At 43.6% G+C, this 14,931-nt stretch overlaps 1 protein-coding gene across 10 annotated transcripts in view; it reads left to right on the top strand.

The window, feature by feature from the left end:
* ARHGEF28 (Rho guanine nucleotide exchange factor 28) overlaps positions 1–14,931 on the top strand; it is a 330,930-nt gene that overhangs the window by 283,090 nt on the left and 32,909 nt on the right. For all 10 annotated transcript variants that reach the window (XM_082624114.1, XM_082624113.1, XM_082624111.1 and 7 more), the window contains 5 exons: positions 2,305–2,483; positions 3,501–3,592; positions 4,811–4,993; positions 8,830–8,961; positions 12,139–12,239. In XM_082624114.1, coding sequence (XP_082480240.1) covers positions 2,305–2,483; positions 3,501–3,592; positions 4,811–4,993; positions 8,830–8,961; positions 12,139–12,239 — 687 coding nt within the window. The remainder of the gene's footprint in view (positions 1–2,304; positions 2,484–3,500; positions 3,593–4,810; positions 4,994–8,829; positions 8,962–12,138; positions 12,240–14,931) is intronic.

Genomic DNA, 14,931 nt, shown 5'->3' with positions numbered 1-14,931 from the left:
CTCTCACTGTTGTGGCCTCTCCCGTTGCGGAGCACAGGCTCTGGATGCACAGGCTCAGCGGCCATGGCTTACGGGCCCAGCCGCTCCACAGCATGTGGGATCTTCCCGGACTGGGGCACGAACCCGTGTCCCCTGCATCGGCAGGCGGATTCTCAACCACTGCGCCACCAGGGAAGCCCTACATCACTAGTTTTTAACATCTGTCTCCAAAGTAGACAGGTTACCTCCATTCCTAGAGATTTAATTTGAATTCTTGATCATCTCTAGTGTCCATGTGTGATTAGTATGAATAATCATGGTCATGTCCCTGATGCCTCCTGGTCTGTGGTGGTTTAATTAATGCTACGTTCTACCCACTGACCTGTTTTTCATTTTTAAAATATCTGACACCACCACCTCCTCTCCTGCAACACTAAACAACTAGTTCAAATAGTTATATATACATATGTGTGTGTGTGTGTGTGTGTGTGTGTATTCAAACCTACTCTGCCTCTTTATGTACAGAGGCTACTGACTTTGTAAGCTGAGGAAGTTAAAACTGTGCTTTGCAAGAAGGAAAGCAGATAAGGTCTTAGATAGTAGATCCATATTCGAATAAGGGATGTTAACAGTGCTCAGGGGCTCTCCCTAATTAGAATGGGCAGTGTTCCGAAAGCTCTGCCACAAAGTGGCTTTTACTTCCATGAGCAGAGGCAGCAAGCAGGACTGGGTAAACCAGTGGTCTGTCCCATCATGGGTTGCTTTTTTGTATTTGCTACTCTTAAGAATTGGATGAAGATAGAATGAAGAGGTCCTCTGGTCATACCCTTGCACACAACTTCAGATGTGGTAAAGCTGGGTGATGCTGGGAAAGCCGACATGTCAGCACCAAGGAGTCAGCAGAGAGGGATGGAGCAGTGTGTTCTGGATAAAGGCGTCACTCAGTCCAAGAGTCCAAGAAGCAAAACCACACGCTGCAACCAACTCTGTAAACAGTGGTAGAAGCCACAAACCAAAGAAGATTCTTCATATTTAGCCCCCAAACTCTTCATCCTGCCGGCATTCTTTTGGTCATCATTTTCAACCATAGCTACCTACCCAAATTAGTATTATCAGTGTCTTATTCATCTTTGAATCCCCAGTGCTTAGAATGGGGCATTGAAGGATCATAGTAAATGTTGATAGAAAAGGTGATTTAATCATGGCTTCGATGCCAAATTTTAGACTTTGTTCCTATTTCTCTCTGATGGAATTATGCCAAATATAGGTCTACTAACATTTATTGAGTTGCCTACTTTATTCAAAACATTGGGTTAGGCATATGAAGATGGATTAGACCCATTCCTGCCCACCAAGGGCTCACCTGGTTGGTGGGAACAAGAGGCATTTGCAGGTTGCAGTGAGGCTATTGTGTTCAGTACTACAATAGCAGTAGACATTGGTTCTGGGGAATCTGAGGTCTTGCCTCCCCATTCTTTCTTTCTTTCTTTTTTTTTTTAATTTATTTTATTATTTTTGGCTGGGTTGGGTCTTTGTTGCTGCACGCGGGCTTTCCCCAGTTGCGGCGAGCGGGAGCTACTCTTCGTTGTGGTGCGTGGGCTTCTCATTGCGGTGGCTTCTCTTGTTGCAGAGTATGGTCTCTAGGTGCCCGGGCTTCAGGAATTGTGCCTCGCGGGCTCTGGAGTGCAGGCTCAGGAGTTGTGGCAGACGGCCTTAGTTGCTGTGCAGCATGTGGGATCTTCCCGGACCAGGACTCAAAACCTGTGTCCCCGGCATTGGCAGGTGGATTCCTAACCACTGCGCCACCAGGGAAGCCCTTGCCTCCCCAGTCTTACCTTTAGTATTTACAGTTTACTCTTTGGTACTTGGGGTTCTGTACCCATCAGCTTGTTGAAACAGTGTTACTGTTAACTGCCAAATCCAGTGGACTCTGTAGGTCTTCCAACCCTCTTAATCTCTTTGTAATATTTGATACACTGTTTCCTATACCATGCCCTTCTAGAAAAATCTCTCCATCCCTGACTACAACAGTTTTGATATTTTTTTCTTACTGCTCTGATTGTTCTGTCTTTTTAAAAGATATCCTTTTAAACCACCCATTCTTAAGGACAAACATTCTCCTGTATCCTCTTTTTCCATCCTCTCTTCAGCATACCCTTTTCATTGGAAATCTTATGAACTTCCACAGCTCTTCTGTGGAAGAGAAAAGGTTGAAGTGAAATAAGATGTGCCTAATACTGTTGCTTTCATTAGCTACTGTGTTTTGTGAGACCCTTGCTTTAAATAGGACACTGTTTCATCTGCACCTCATCCTATTTTCTGTAGGATCAGAAGCCATCAGTTATTTCCCTTCAGAAGCTCATTGCTAGGGAAGTTGCGAATGAGGAGAGAGGAATGTTTCTGATCAGTGCTTCATCTGCTGGTCCTGAGATGTATGAAATTCATACCAACTCCAAGGAGGAACGGAATACCTGGATGAGGCGGATCCAACAGGCAGTAGAAAGGTAACATTTCCTTCTGTCCATTATTGAGGCAATGCACTTGTTCCATTGGAGAAAATATTCTAACTGTGTCTCCCCTGCATGAAAACTTAGCCTCAGCTCCCCGTCCCCTGCCCTGGCCTGCAGTAGCCCCTCATCTGCACCTTTTTTCTCCATGCCTTCCTGCCTGTAACACCCTGTCTCCCTCTGCCTGTGTGAATCCTGCCCATCTTGGTGCCGCTCGTGGCTCACCTCCTTTGTGAAGACCTCTTCAGTTCCACTGGTCTCTTCCTTACCTGAAATTCCTTAACACCTGCTCTCAAAGCATTTATTTGGTGCTTGTCATCTTCAGCCTTGCAGCTATTATCTTTTTTATGTATATATGTTTGGTTATTAGATTGAAAGCTCCTTGAGGGCAGGGACCATGTCTGTGTTTCTCTTTGTCCCTAATTCTGAAGAATCATTCAATAAACATTTTTAGATTGGTGGATCTAAGTGTGCTACATCAACTTACCCCTCATTACTTGTGCAAAGACAGTTTTTATAAACGGGGGTGTGAGGGTGATCATTCTTAATGGTAACTTGATTAGTTAGATCTTGAATGATGTTGTATAAAATTCCTCCTCCTCCACTGCACCCCACCCAACCTGGCACCCTACCACCATCCCCTCCAGTCTCTCTACCCTCATTAAGAATGGAAGTGCCCAAATGCAGTAGAAAGCAACAATTATGATTTGAGTTGTACCTACTGGTGGCATTGGTATTGTGTGCATGTATGAGCGTATGTTTGTGTATGTGTGTGTTTGTTGGAATATTTGAGTCATCCTAAACTGCTGACTTTGAGAGCTATGTTATATTATGCAAGGTCCATTATATACTCAAGAAAACCAAATCTCTTGGCCAGGGGGCATGATGAATTCTCTTTCTGCTGAATTTTTCTTCTCTGAATAATTCTACTGCCAAGTTCCCATGTCTTTCTAATGAGCCTAAAGATACCTGGATTTGATTTCAGTTGTCTCTCTTGACTATTGTCTTTTAAAGTTGCCCAGAAGAAGAAGGGGGAAGGACAAGTGAGTCTGACGAAGAGAGGCGGAAAGCTGAAGCCAGAGTGGCCAGAATTCAGCAATGTCAAGGTATAGTGCAGGCGCCTCTCGTTCCCGGGTCATGCAGTTCTCCTTGGAGGTTGGGGAAGCCCAGGTGTCATGAATGGGAACATATGACTAAATGATTAATTCTGTGCACTGGAGGCCCACCCTGACCACTCTCAAAAAAATACATACATAAATGCATATATAGATAGATAGATAGATAGATATCAATCTATCTAGATATTTATACATATATACACTGGCACTAAAGGTGCTCAAATAAAATGACTCCCTCCCTCCTTAGTGATTAAAAATATATTTAAAAAATTCTGCATATAACATAACAGCAATTGTGGACAGTATGGTGTAGATGGGCATTGGACCTGTTGTCTAGTGTTTTGATTTTAGATCTCACACTGTAAGGTCACGGTTGTATGACTTTGGACAAGGAACACAATAGCTCTGGTCCTCAGTTTCCAAATCTGTGAAATAAGGAAATTAGATGAGCTCAGTGATTCTCATCTCTGGCTGGGCCTTAGAATCACTTGGGGAGGTCTTTAAAAATTCTGATGCCTGGGCCTCACCCTCAATCAGTTCACCCAGAATCTGAGGGCAATGGGCTGTAGACATCAGTATTTTAAACTCTCCCTCAGTGATTCTGAGGCAGACTGAGAACCCCTGAATTCACTTCTGGTTAAGGTCCCTTTAAGCTCTAAGAATTCTGTGACATGTTGAAATTAGAGGAAGATGATGCATGCGAAGGTGGTTAAAGACATTGGATGTTGAGAAACGAAAACATAAACTGGTATGTTTGGTTTTGACCAGGACTGGTTGAAGGCCGAGCAGTTCCAGGCCTTGCATTGTTTTCCCTTGTGGGAAGCGCTCATCTTGGACAGTTCCACCTCAATTTTCATTCCTGACCTTCATGTTTAGTCGTAATAGAAAACAGCCTGAATAAACAAAGATCAGCTTTGCAAGGTTTTCTGGAATTAGGGGAATGGGAAATGAAACGAACATTTATTGAGTACAGCAAATTTACAGAAAAGACAAAGGAAGCTCAGAGATGTTAATCATTTGCTGGAAACTACAGTCACCAAGTAGAATAGTTAGGATTTCAACCTAGGTTTGTCCCACCCAATCAATAACTTGTACTTGACCTGTTCAATGTACTGCTTGCTAACTAGCAACGTCTTTATCTTAGAGCTTAGATTTTCATTAGTTGTATTCATGTGATAACTTTCGATGGTAAATACTATTTCTTAGAAATACTCAGTAACCAAGACCAACAAATTTGCACATATTTGGAAGAGAAGCTGCATATCTATGCTGAACTTGGAGAGCTGAGTGGATTTGAGGATGTCCATCTAGAGCCCCACCTCCTCATTAAACCAGACCCCGGAGAGCCTCCCCAGGCAGCCTCATTACTGGCAGCAGCACTGAAAGAAGGTAAGTTGCTTCCAAAAGGATTTGGTTCAGCAAATTCATAAAATGTTTATTGGGCAGCTACGACGTGCCATGTGCTACGGTCTTGGTGTTGAGGACACAGCAGAATAAGACAAAATCCTTACTCTCCAGAAACAGAGAGTCCTTACTTATTCCAGAAACAGCAACATATATTAAAAAAAAAAATGTCAGTTTGGTTCAAGTGCTATGAAGAAAAATAAGGGTAAGTGGAATAGAGAGTGATAGGGCTGGGAAGTTTCTATTTTTTGATAGGATGACCAGGGAAGGCCTCTTTGATATAGTGATATGTGAGCAGACAAGAAGTAAGTGAGAAAGCCAAGTAGATATCTGGGGAAAGAATGTTCCAGATATAGAGAACAGCAGGTGCAAAGGTCCTGAGGCAGGTGAGTGCCAGCCTTGTTTGAGGAACAGCAAGGAGGACAGTGCTGGTAGAGTGACGTAGGGGTGGAGAGTGGCAGGAGATGAGTCACAGTTACTTAGGACTCAGATTACATGGACTGGATCAAGGTAAGCCCTCAGAACTTCATTCTGAGTGAGATGGGAAAGCAGTACAGAGTTTTGAGTAGAGGAGTGACTTGATTTGTGTTTTAAAAGGAACTCTCTGGGTGCTGTGTGGAGAATAACAAAGTCTAGGGCATAACCGTGGGAGTTGGTGGCTGAAGGAGGGTGGAGGACAAGCTCACTGAAGGGGAAAAAGTTAGGGAAATGATAGGCCAGGGTACTGGAAGGACTGTGTTCACAGAATTGAAATTATAGAGAATTCTGACAAGAGTAGCATTGGGGGCGGTGAGGGAACTTGCACAAGGTGCCATGTCGTTTGAGGAGTCTGTAGATGAATGGCAACCAGGAGGACCAATGAGTGGTGTAATCTGGTGGCATGAACTTCAAGGGAAAAACAGGTTTAGGGAGGAAATGGGGCCAATAGTCTGGAAGTGACAATAGGGGCAGAGGGTTTGGGAGATAAAAGAGCCACCACCCGAGAGTGGAAGGGAATGCTGTCATTCAGCACATGGGTTGGTAAATTACAGACCACGGACTAAATGCATCCCACCTCCCACCACCTGTTTTTTAGCTGTAGTTTTATTGGAACACAGCCACACCCACTTGTTTCATATTGTCTGTGGCTGCTTTCTTGCTACAGTGGCAAAGGTGAATAGTTGCAACAGAGACTGTACGGCCCACAAAGCCTAAAATATTTACCGTCTGCAGAAATGTTTGCAGAAAACATATGCCAAGTTCTGCCTTAGAATCTCAGAACACTACCTATGGAAGAGAATTTAGAAATGATCAAATCTATTGTATCTATTTCACGGTTGAAGAGACTGAGGTCTTAAGGAGGGTGAAGAGGTTGTCTGAAGTGGAGTCCACTGGCGGAATCTCTTACTCATTTATTCATCAAATGTTCATTAAGCATCTGCCTACTGTGTGCACTATTGTTGGTGCCAACTAAGGAAACAGTAATGCTTTCATAAAAACTTCTAGTTGGGGAAGATACACAATACACAAAGAAACAAGGTTATTTCAGAAAGTCACAAGAAAATAAGATGATGGGATGGGATGAGGGGAAGGCTTTGCTGTAGAGAGGTCAGGAAAGACTGCTCTGAGATTATATTTTGAGGTGAAAATTGACAGATGAGAAGCCAGCTGTTTGGAGATCTGGGGGAGGACCATTCCTGGGCAGACAGAATGTGACTACGTAGCCCCTGCATCTGGAATGGGCTTGGCATGTTCAGTGAAAGAAGGAAGGCAGGGTGACAGGAGGCAGAGGAGGCTGCTATGGGTGGGCAGGGACCAGATCTTTGTAGATTGTGGTTTAAAAAAAAAGAGAGAGAGAGACATCTTATTCCAAAATCAGTGGAAAGTTAGTTGTTGGGAGCTTTTAATCATGGATGTAGCATGATCTTATTTATATCTTGAAAAGAATGAGGGTTGCTGAATGGAAAACAAGATGGGAAGGAGACTAGTTTGCCTGGAGACTGTTAGGAAGTGCTTACAGAGGCTGAGATGAGAGAGGCTGGGTCCTCGGTCTAGACCAGGACTTTTGGCAATGCAAGTAGAGAGAAGTGGGCAGAGGCAAGGTAGATTTTAGAAGTAAAGCCAGAAGAACTTCCAAATGGGTTGACACAACTAGGGACCTTCTCATCGTCCCTGACGATGTCTTTATCAAATAAGTCGCGCACTCTCAATTTTAGCCTGTGCTGCTGGGCATTTTCTGATGCTCTGATACCTGGATGGCAGAACTTGGCACTGATTGTGTGCTGCCCTGTAGTAGAGTTAGTTGTGTGTGTCTCTTTCCTTCTCTAGTCTGCAAACTCTCCTTATTAGTTAGCAGACACCCAGTGGCCCCCAGAACAGAGTAGGTGCTCAGTGAGTAGTTGCTAAATTGAATCACTGGACAGAGGATTTTAGAAATATTTGTAGAGTCCTCAGATTTATACTATTCTATGAGCTAGTTGCAATTTTTTTTTTTTTTTTTTTGGTACGCGGGCCTCTCACTGTTGTGGCCTCTCCCATTGCGGAGCACAGGCTCCGGACGCGCAGGCCCAGCGGCCATGGCTCACGAGCCTAGCCGCTCCGCGGCATGTGGGATCTTCCCAGACCAGGGCACGAACCCGGGTACCCTGCATCGGCAGGCGGACTCTCAACCACTGCGCCACTAGGGAAGCCCAGTTGCAAATTTTAAATTGTAAATAAGAACTTGACTTTCTTGGTGTGGCGTTTCCCAGTCTTACCAGACCCTAAGAGTAGCCACTGGTGCTTGTTCAAAATTCAAATCCCCGGGCTTCCCTGGTGGCGCAGTGGTTGAGAGTCTGCCTGCCGATGCAGGGGACACGAGTTCGTGCACCGGTCCGGGAAGATCCCACATGCCGCGGAGCGGCTGGGCCCGTGAGCCATGGCCGCTGAGTCTGCGCGTCCGGAGCCTGTGCTCCGCAACGGGAGAGGCCACAACAGTGAGAGGCCCACGTACAGCAAAAAAACAAAACAAAACAAACAAACAAAAAAAATTCAAATCCCCTGTTTTCTCCTCTGGAGAATCTGATCCAGTAGGTCTAGGGTGAAGATTGGGAATCCGTATTTTATTTAAGGCACATTTGGGGAAATACTCTTTTGAAGAATAGCTAATATTCCTGAGTAGCAAGTTTTAAAATCCTAATGCCTGGGGACTTCCCTGGTGGTCCAGTGGTTAAGACTGCCCTCCCAGTGCAGGGGGCCCGGGTTCAATCCCTGGTCAGGGAACTAGATCCCACATGCCGCAACTAAGAGTTTGCATGCTGCAACTAAAGGTCCTGCACGCGGCAAGGAAGATCCTGTGTGCCGGAACTAAGACCTGGCGCAGCTAAATAAATAAATAAATAAATAAATCCTAATGCCTAATATATTTAAATTAATTGATTTCAGGAAGTTTTTTAGCATACTAATTTACTGGAAGTTGCATTTGAGTTATTTTTATACTGTTCATTTTTTTATTGAATTAATTCTCTGTCATAAAGTAATGCTAAAAGTATTGGTCTAGACTGTGGGTTGGTAAACCTTTTCTGTATAGGGCCAGATAGTAAATATTTTAGGCTCTGCAGGCCATATACAGTTTGGGGAACACAATCTTCTTTGTGCATGTGTGTGTATTTTAACAATGCTTTAAAAAGGTAAAAGCCATTTTTAGCTCCTGGGCCATATGAAAACAGATGCAGATCAAATAGTTTGCCAACCCCTGAACTATGTAAATGTATGTATGTGTGTGTGTGTGTATACACATACACACACACACACACACACATACATATTTTTTAATTTACTTTTGTTTTCCTCCTTCTCCTTAGCCGAGAGCCTGCAAGTTGCAGTGAAGGCCTCCCAGATGAGCGATACGTGTCAGTCGCCCAAGGAAGGTTGTGGAGAACCTGCTTTGCAGGATATGTTCAGTTCTCGGGACGCACCCGGATCGCCTACTGCTTGTAAGTGAGCATGTAGCCTTTGCAGTGAGCCTGGGCACAGTCCCTGGAGCATATAGTGGGCACATAGAATTAAGGCAGTGACTCTGTCCTGATTTGAAGGGTACTGAGTATATTCTTTTGAAAAAAACCTGAAAATAAATATGCTAGCCTCCTTTACCTATAGAAGTGACACTGGTGTTCCAAGGACAAGGACTTAAAGAATAGTTTGTAGGTTATACTGCCATTACCCAGGGAAGCTGGGTAACCAAACTCTACCCTGCCTTGTATTTGCTATGACTTACTGAATACAGTCTTGAAAGAGCTTTTACACTTTTTGGTTTTTTGGAAAAGGGTCCCTGCAGTTCATTAAAGAATAAGTCCTTTACCTTAATCTCATATCGTCAACTCAGAAAACATAACTCAGAAAACTAGAATCTAATGCATATATGCACACATGCCCATGCACAGACACAGAAACAGACAGACACACACACACACACACATGAGGTTTGGTGTTCGGGTTAAAGGCAGAAATGCCGGAAGATTCTTGATCACTGTTGTCATACACTTTAGTTGAGGTCAGAATTCATTTATTACACAGTGTTTCAGTAGATTTTAAATACAGAAAAATAGAATGTGGTGAATTGATTTAGATAACTTCTCAGAACCGAATTATATGTATAGTTGTGAGCTAAATATTTAGTTCCCTAGAGGTTTCTGAGATAGGACCATAAAGCATATAAGTTTTCATTATGTCCTGGTGATTAAAAACCTTACTTCCACCAGGTCTTCTGTGCACAGATAAAATGTCTTTAGTAGCTAGAGATTGGAGGATTCAATTGTCTTAGAATTTCTTTAACAGCATCCCTTGGTTAATTAAGATACATGGAAGCAGTACAGTTTTAAAATTCTATACATTTTTTTAAAACCAGAGCCAATAATTATTCTTAAGTTCTACTTTATCTAATCCTGGGTTTCTATTTTCAGAATGTGCACATGTGTTTTTCATTTTGGCACAGCCCAGATTTGTCAGGGGAGTTGTACTGCCCCAGGTGATTTCCTTTTTAAAGAAGAGCCTCATGATGCCATTGAGGAAGTTCTAGCTAAAAATACATGTAGGGATCTGTCACTCTCAGCCTCAGCCCAGGGACAGCTGGACAGGCTCCACTCAGCTCCTGCAGCTGCTCAGAGCGCAGGCCACACCTACCTCCTGTCAGACCAGGCAAGGAAGGCTCTCCCTGTCTATATCCACATCTCCCCTGACATCTGCTAGAACCATCGAGAGGCTGTTTACAGCGGCCTGAAGTCAGGGTTCATGTAGAGGAGGGGCAGGTTGGTGGGGTCTTGTACTGGTTTAGTCTTGTGCTGGGGTTTAGTGCTGGGCTGGATTGGAACACAGTGCCACAAGAGTTTGATTCTCTTGATAGAGTTGATGAGGGTGAAAAGCACTATCCTGAACGAAAGTCTGTAACTGGATGGTTTGGTTCTATGATTGACTTTAAGGACTGGGTCCTTCTAAGTCAGCCCCATGTCAGTCTGAGCTTATTGACCAAGCAAGGCCCTCTATTTTTAGTCCTTGAAATACCTAATCAGGTGGACAGGTATAATCTACTTCCTGTGAAATTATGAAATTCTGAAATAGAATACAGGAGCAGAGAGACCTGATCCATCCCACTCTTCTGCCTTCATGTGGCTCACCATCAGCTTCTTTGCCCATTTGATGGTCCTCGTATCTATTGGGGGGAAGAGAGAATGGCTCATTCTCTGGTAATGCTTTTGGCCTCTCTCTAAGAGTTAAGAATAGTACCCAAGAGTGGAACCATTTTTTGAGTGACAGAAGAATCTCTATCAAGTATTTGTTCACTATAGTAAAAAAGTGTTGACTAGCTTGGGCAAAATGAACTTAATTTTTAGTTGATATAATTTGAAGCTATTTCTGCTTAAACAAAAGAGGCCTTTGGAATCTTAGAGGACTGTCATTTCCCAAAGTGTTTTCTAATTAATTTAAGTAAAGAAAAAGTATTTCCTTCATCAGTAATGAAGTTTCAAGATAGCACTGTCACAAAGCGAATATCTATTTCACCAGGGTCCTGATTGGACATGGTTCCAGTGAGACTCTGTGTGTGTGAAAGGGCTTTGGAAAGTCTAGTTTTAATATGTGCAAGGTGAGCATGGTATACATTTTAACTGAGTTCACGTGGGTAAAGAAATAAAAGCCCACCAATGGAGATTTAATGGATGGCGTGAAATCTGTATTTGGTACTTAAACATATCTCTGGACTAGAAATATCTCTGTGTTTTCATATGTTAAATATACAGTATTTACAGTATTTGTGAATTTACAGCATAAGTAAGAATTGTGAGGGAAAAAACACACTTGGAAATTATTTTAAAAATTAAGTTATTTGGGCTTCCCTGGTGGCGCAGTGGTTGAGAGTCCACCTGCTGATGCAGGGGACACGGGTTCGTGCTCCGGTCCGGGAAGATCCCACATGCCGCGGAGCAGCTAGCCCTGTGAGCCGTGGCCGCAGAGCCTGCCCATCCAGAGCCTGTGCTCTGCAACGGGAGAGGCCACAACAGTGAGAGGCCTGCATACCGCAAAAAAAAAAAAAAAATTAAGTTATTTGGAGATAAGGGCAGCTTCTCAGTTTGTATGACTCTGAGCTCATAAAGTATTAGCCGTCTTCACCTGCTTAGAAAGACGTTTCATTCCTGCCATTGGATGCCTCCCTTCTAACCTTGTTTAAGGTCTGCTGCTCTTGTACTGGCCCTAAGGGAGCCTTTCCCAGACCTGTCTCCTTAGACCTGGCCTGCCAGCCCTTGATTTTCTTCTATGGTGCCTGTTTTCAACTTAACCCTCCCCAGGTGGCTTTTCCTATTAAGTGAAAGTGAGATGCAGAAGCCTACCCTTTTGGTCCCACAAACATCTCTCCGCTAGAAAGAAAGAAAAGTAAAAAGATGGGTGACAATGGATGCTGTGGGTCAGTTTGGCATCTACTAGTGTGTAAGCTCCCTGGGGGCAGGGACTCTGCACTTTGCTCTGTACTTTTTTAGCACCTCTTATAAGAATATTCTATACATGTGATGTTGTGATGTTTCTTATCTTGGAATATGTGTCAGCTGAGTACAAAGAACCCAGTCTACTGGCTGATGTTTGATGATGTCCTTTTTGTTTCTGTCTCAATGGTGTGCTTCCAGCACTAGTCACAGAAGGGACAGGAGGAAGAGGCTGTTGGGATGTGGATCCTGGGACCCAGGGTGTGGGAACCGACCTGGCGGTCTCTGATGCGGGGGAGAAGGTATTGTGAACTGATTTGTTAGTAAACAGCACCGGTTACTACTTTGTGTAATAAAACAACCTCAGCTCCTGGTGTGTCCACGGCAGTGAATAGTCTGCAAGTGTTTTCCTGCATTGTTCTCAATTTCAGTATTCGTACTTAAACTTTCCAACTTTTTTCTTCTTAAAATGTTCTTGCTTTTCTGATATCGTGTAGGTGTAAACCAAGAAACAAATGAAAAGTTATTAAAAAGATTTAAAACTCAAATGTTTATTTGTGTGTCTGCGCTTTTGCTTCTGGTCTCACTTTCCGCCCTGCAAACCTCGAGCTTTTCACCCACTACATACAGTAACTCTTGGCTGAGAGGTGGTCCTGGACATCCAGGCCGTTATGCAACCAGTTGGTGCTAAAGTGGCAGAAACAGTTTTGACTTTGGAATGTTCTGGCTTCTTCACTTTCTTTTACCTTCCTCTCCTTTACGATTGTTTTCCTGTCACCACCCCTGTTGTCACCTGCCTTTTTGTGATAGACTTGTAATCAACCTAACCAATTTCTGCTCTGGGGCAAAGTGATTCCAAACGCCTCTTCTTTTTTTTTACGTACTATACACATAGGTTATAACACACTCTTTTAAACATTAAATGCATGAAATTTTCTGTTAACGTCAAATGAAACTGAGATGTCAGAGAGAGAGAGGGAATAAGAATATGATTTTGAGAAGTGACTAGTGGGCCTTCCCAGGATTATCTGGGGCTCAAGAGTTTTAACTTTATCTAAAATCGAATTAGGCACATTACCAGATACCACTGTGTGTTAATGTGGGAAGATGACATCTGTCAGATCTTTATGTAACGTTTCGTATAGCATATGTATTTTTGTATATATTACATATGACTGAGAAACCAAAGATATTTTAAGAGCCATAAAAAAGATGGCTGTGATTTAGTGTTTTTTTAAACTTCATAGGCCAAAATGAAAATAGTCGTTAGAGTTTACTCCACTTACTCTGACTCTGAGCTTTCTAACTTATTTCTTCTTAAAACATTCCTGCTTTTCCATCCTTTTCAGGGCAGGCTTCACTTTCAAGTCTGTAGCTTCTAGCTGCTTTTACGTTACTAGGGGGGGAAGTTGGGGGAGGGTTGAGTAGGAACAGCTTTCTCTTGAATGGAAAGCTGAGGTGGCTCCCACCCCTAAAGCCCTCCCCTTCCATGATTCAGTGACAGGTAAGAGGTTACGTGTTCAGGGTCCTCTTTGGATGAACCTACCTGGAAAATGTTGCCATTCATAAGGCATTTTGAGAAACGAAATGAACTGACATACACGGCAGGATCATTTGAAATCACACTTTAAAGAAGCATATGATGGGGATTTTGTAATTATCTTTCTTAATATGGTAAGGTTTAAAAAAAAAAAAAGCATTTCTGAAAGGATTTTTCAAAATTACTGATTTGTAACCCAAATGGCAAAATATCCCGTGTGTAAAGCACCTACAGCAGCTATGCACATTTACCACAAGGTGGCAGACGAACTCCATTACAGAGATGATGTTCAAAATTCCTGCCTGGTATCAAACCAAGTGGATCTTGGGAATAAGTAACTACATGTAGCATAATCCAGCTCATGTCTGTGTTTCTTATGTGTGTAGAATATAAAAATTATATCCCATACAATCTTTTTATTGCAAAAGCAGTGGTATGTGGAGCAAGGACAGAACCAGAAGAGCAGAGAGAACTCCAGAACTCACTACAGAACAGGGGTTCTCAGCCCCGAGGGTTGGGCGCAGATCTAATGACTAAACTTCATCTCCTTTCCCATCGTTTGTCCTTCCCCTGTTGGAGGTGCTACTTAGTAATGATGTCTTTCATGGGCAGTGTTGGGGAAGGGTGAGGGGTGGGAAGAAAAGACCTGGCTAGCTCATCATGGCCTCATCAGCCTGAGCTAACTGAATTCAACAAGTCTCAGGTTACCTGAGAACCGTTTCCTGAGGTTTCAATTTAAAGCTGCTCAGACAAGACCACAAGTGGTGTGCAGGAGACCGTAGGAGGGCAGGGAATCTGATGATCCCCATGGCGTGAGGTGTGGAGGGCCTAGTGGCCCCTCACTCTTGATCTATAGAATGGAGTGTGCGTGTCCATTACATGCCAGGCAGCGTCTTTAGGTTTGCAGGTACAGTACTGAATACACAGATGAAATCTTGCTACTCGTTGGCTTACATCCTGAAGAGAGAAAAGAGACAATAAACAAATAGACAAATGTTGTATTCTGAAAACTGGAAACCCTCACTATCCACATGTGCCCCCGATGTGTGCAGTGGAGAGGCAATGAGTGAGGTAGAGATGCATCCCCCCAGGAGCACATGGTCTCCTGTGGCCTCATTCAAGGCCTCTGCTGACAGGGCTTCTACTAAGGCGCTCATGCATGGGCCCAGTGAGCTCTGAGAGGGGGGACCTGGAGCTGACCAGCTGAGCGCTCTCCTTTGGGCTACCTCTGGGTCTGGTTTCTCCTCCCAAACACTGTCTATTGTGGCTTTGTAAATCTCAAAGTGAGTTAGAGACCAGCCATGATGATCTCTAGCTTCCAAATCTGGCCTCCAGGATGGAAGCTGGGCCCAGGAAGACAGCTTCAACCTGGGCGCAGAGAGCTCCATTTACAATACGGTTTGCACGAGATAAACATTGTCACTTAGAGCCTGCAGTGCTCCTTGACCATCTTC

This window comes from Mesoplodon mirus (assembly GCF_964341445.2).
Source record: "Mesoplodon mirus genome assembly, chromosome: 5".
NCBI lineage: Eukaryota > Metazoa > Chordata > Mammalia > Artiodactyla > Ziphiidae > Mesoplodon > Mesoplodon mirus.
The sequence above is the reverse complement of the archived record's forward strand: the minus strand, read 5'-3'. Positions and strand labels throughout refer to the sequence as shown.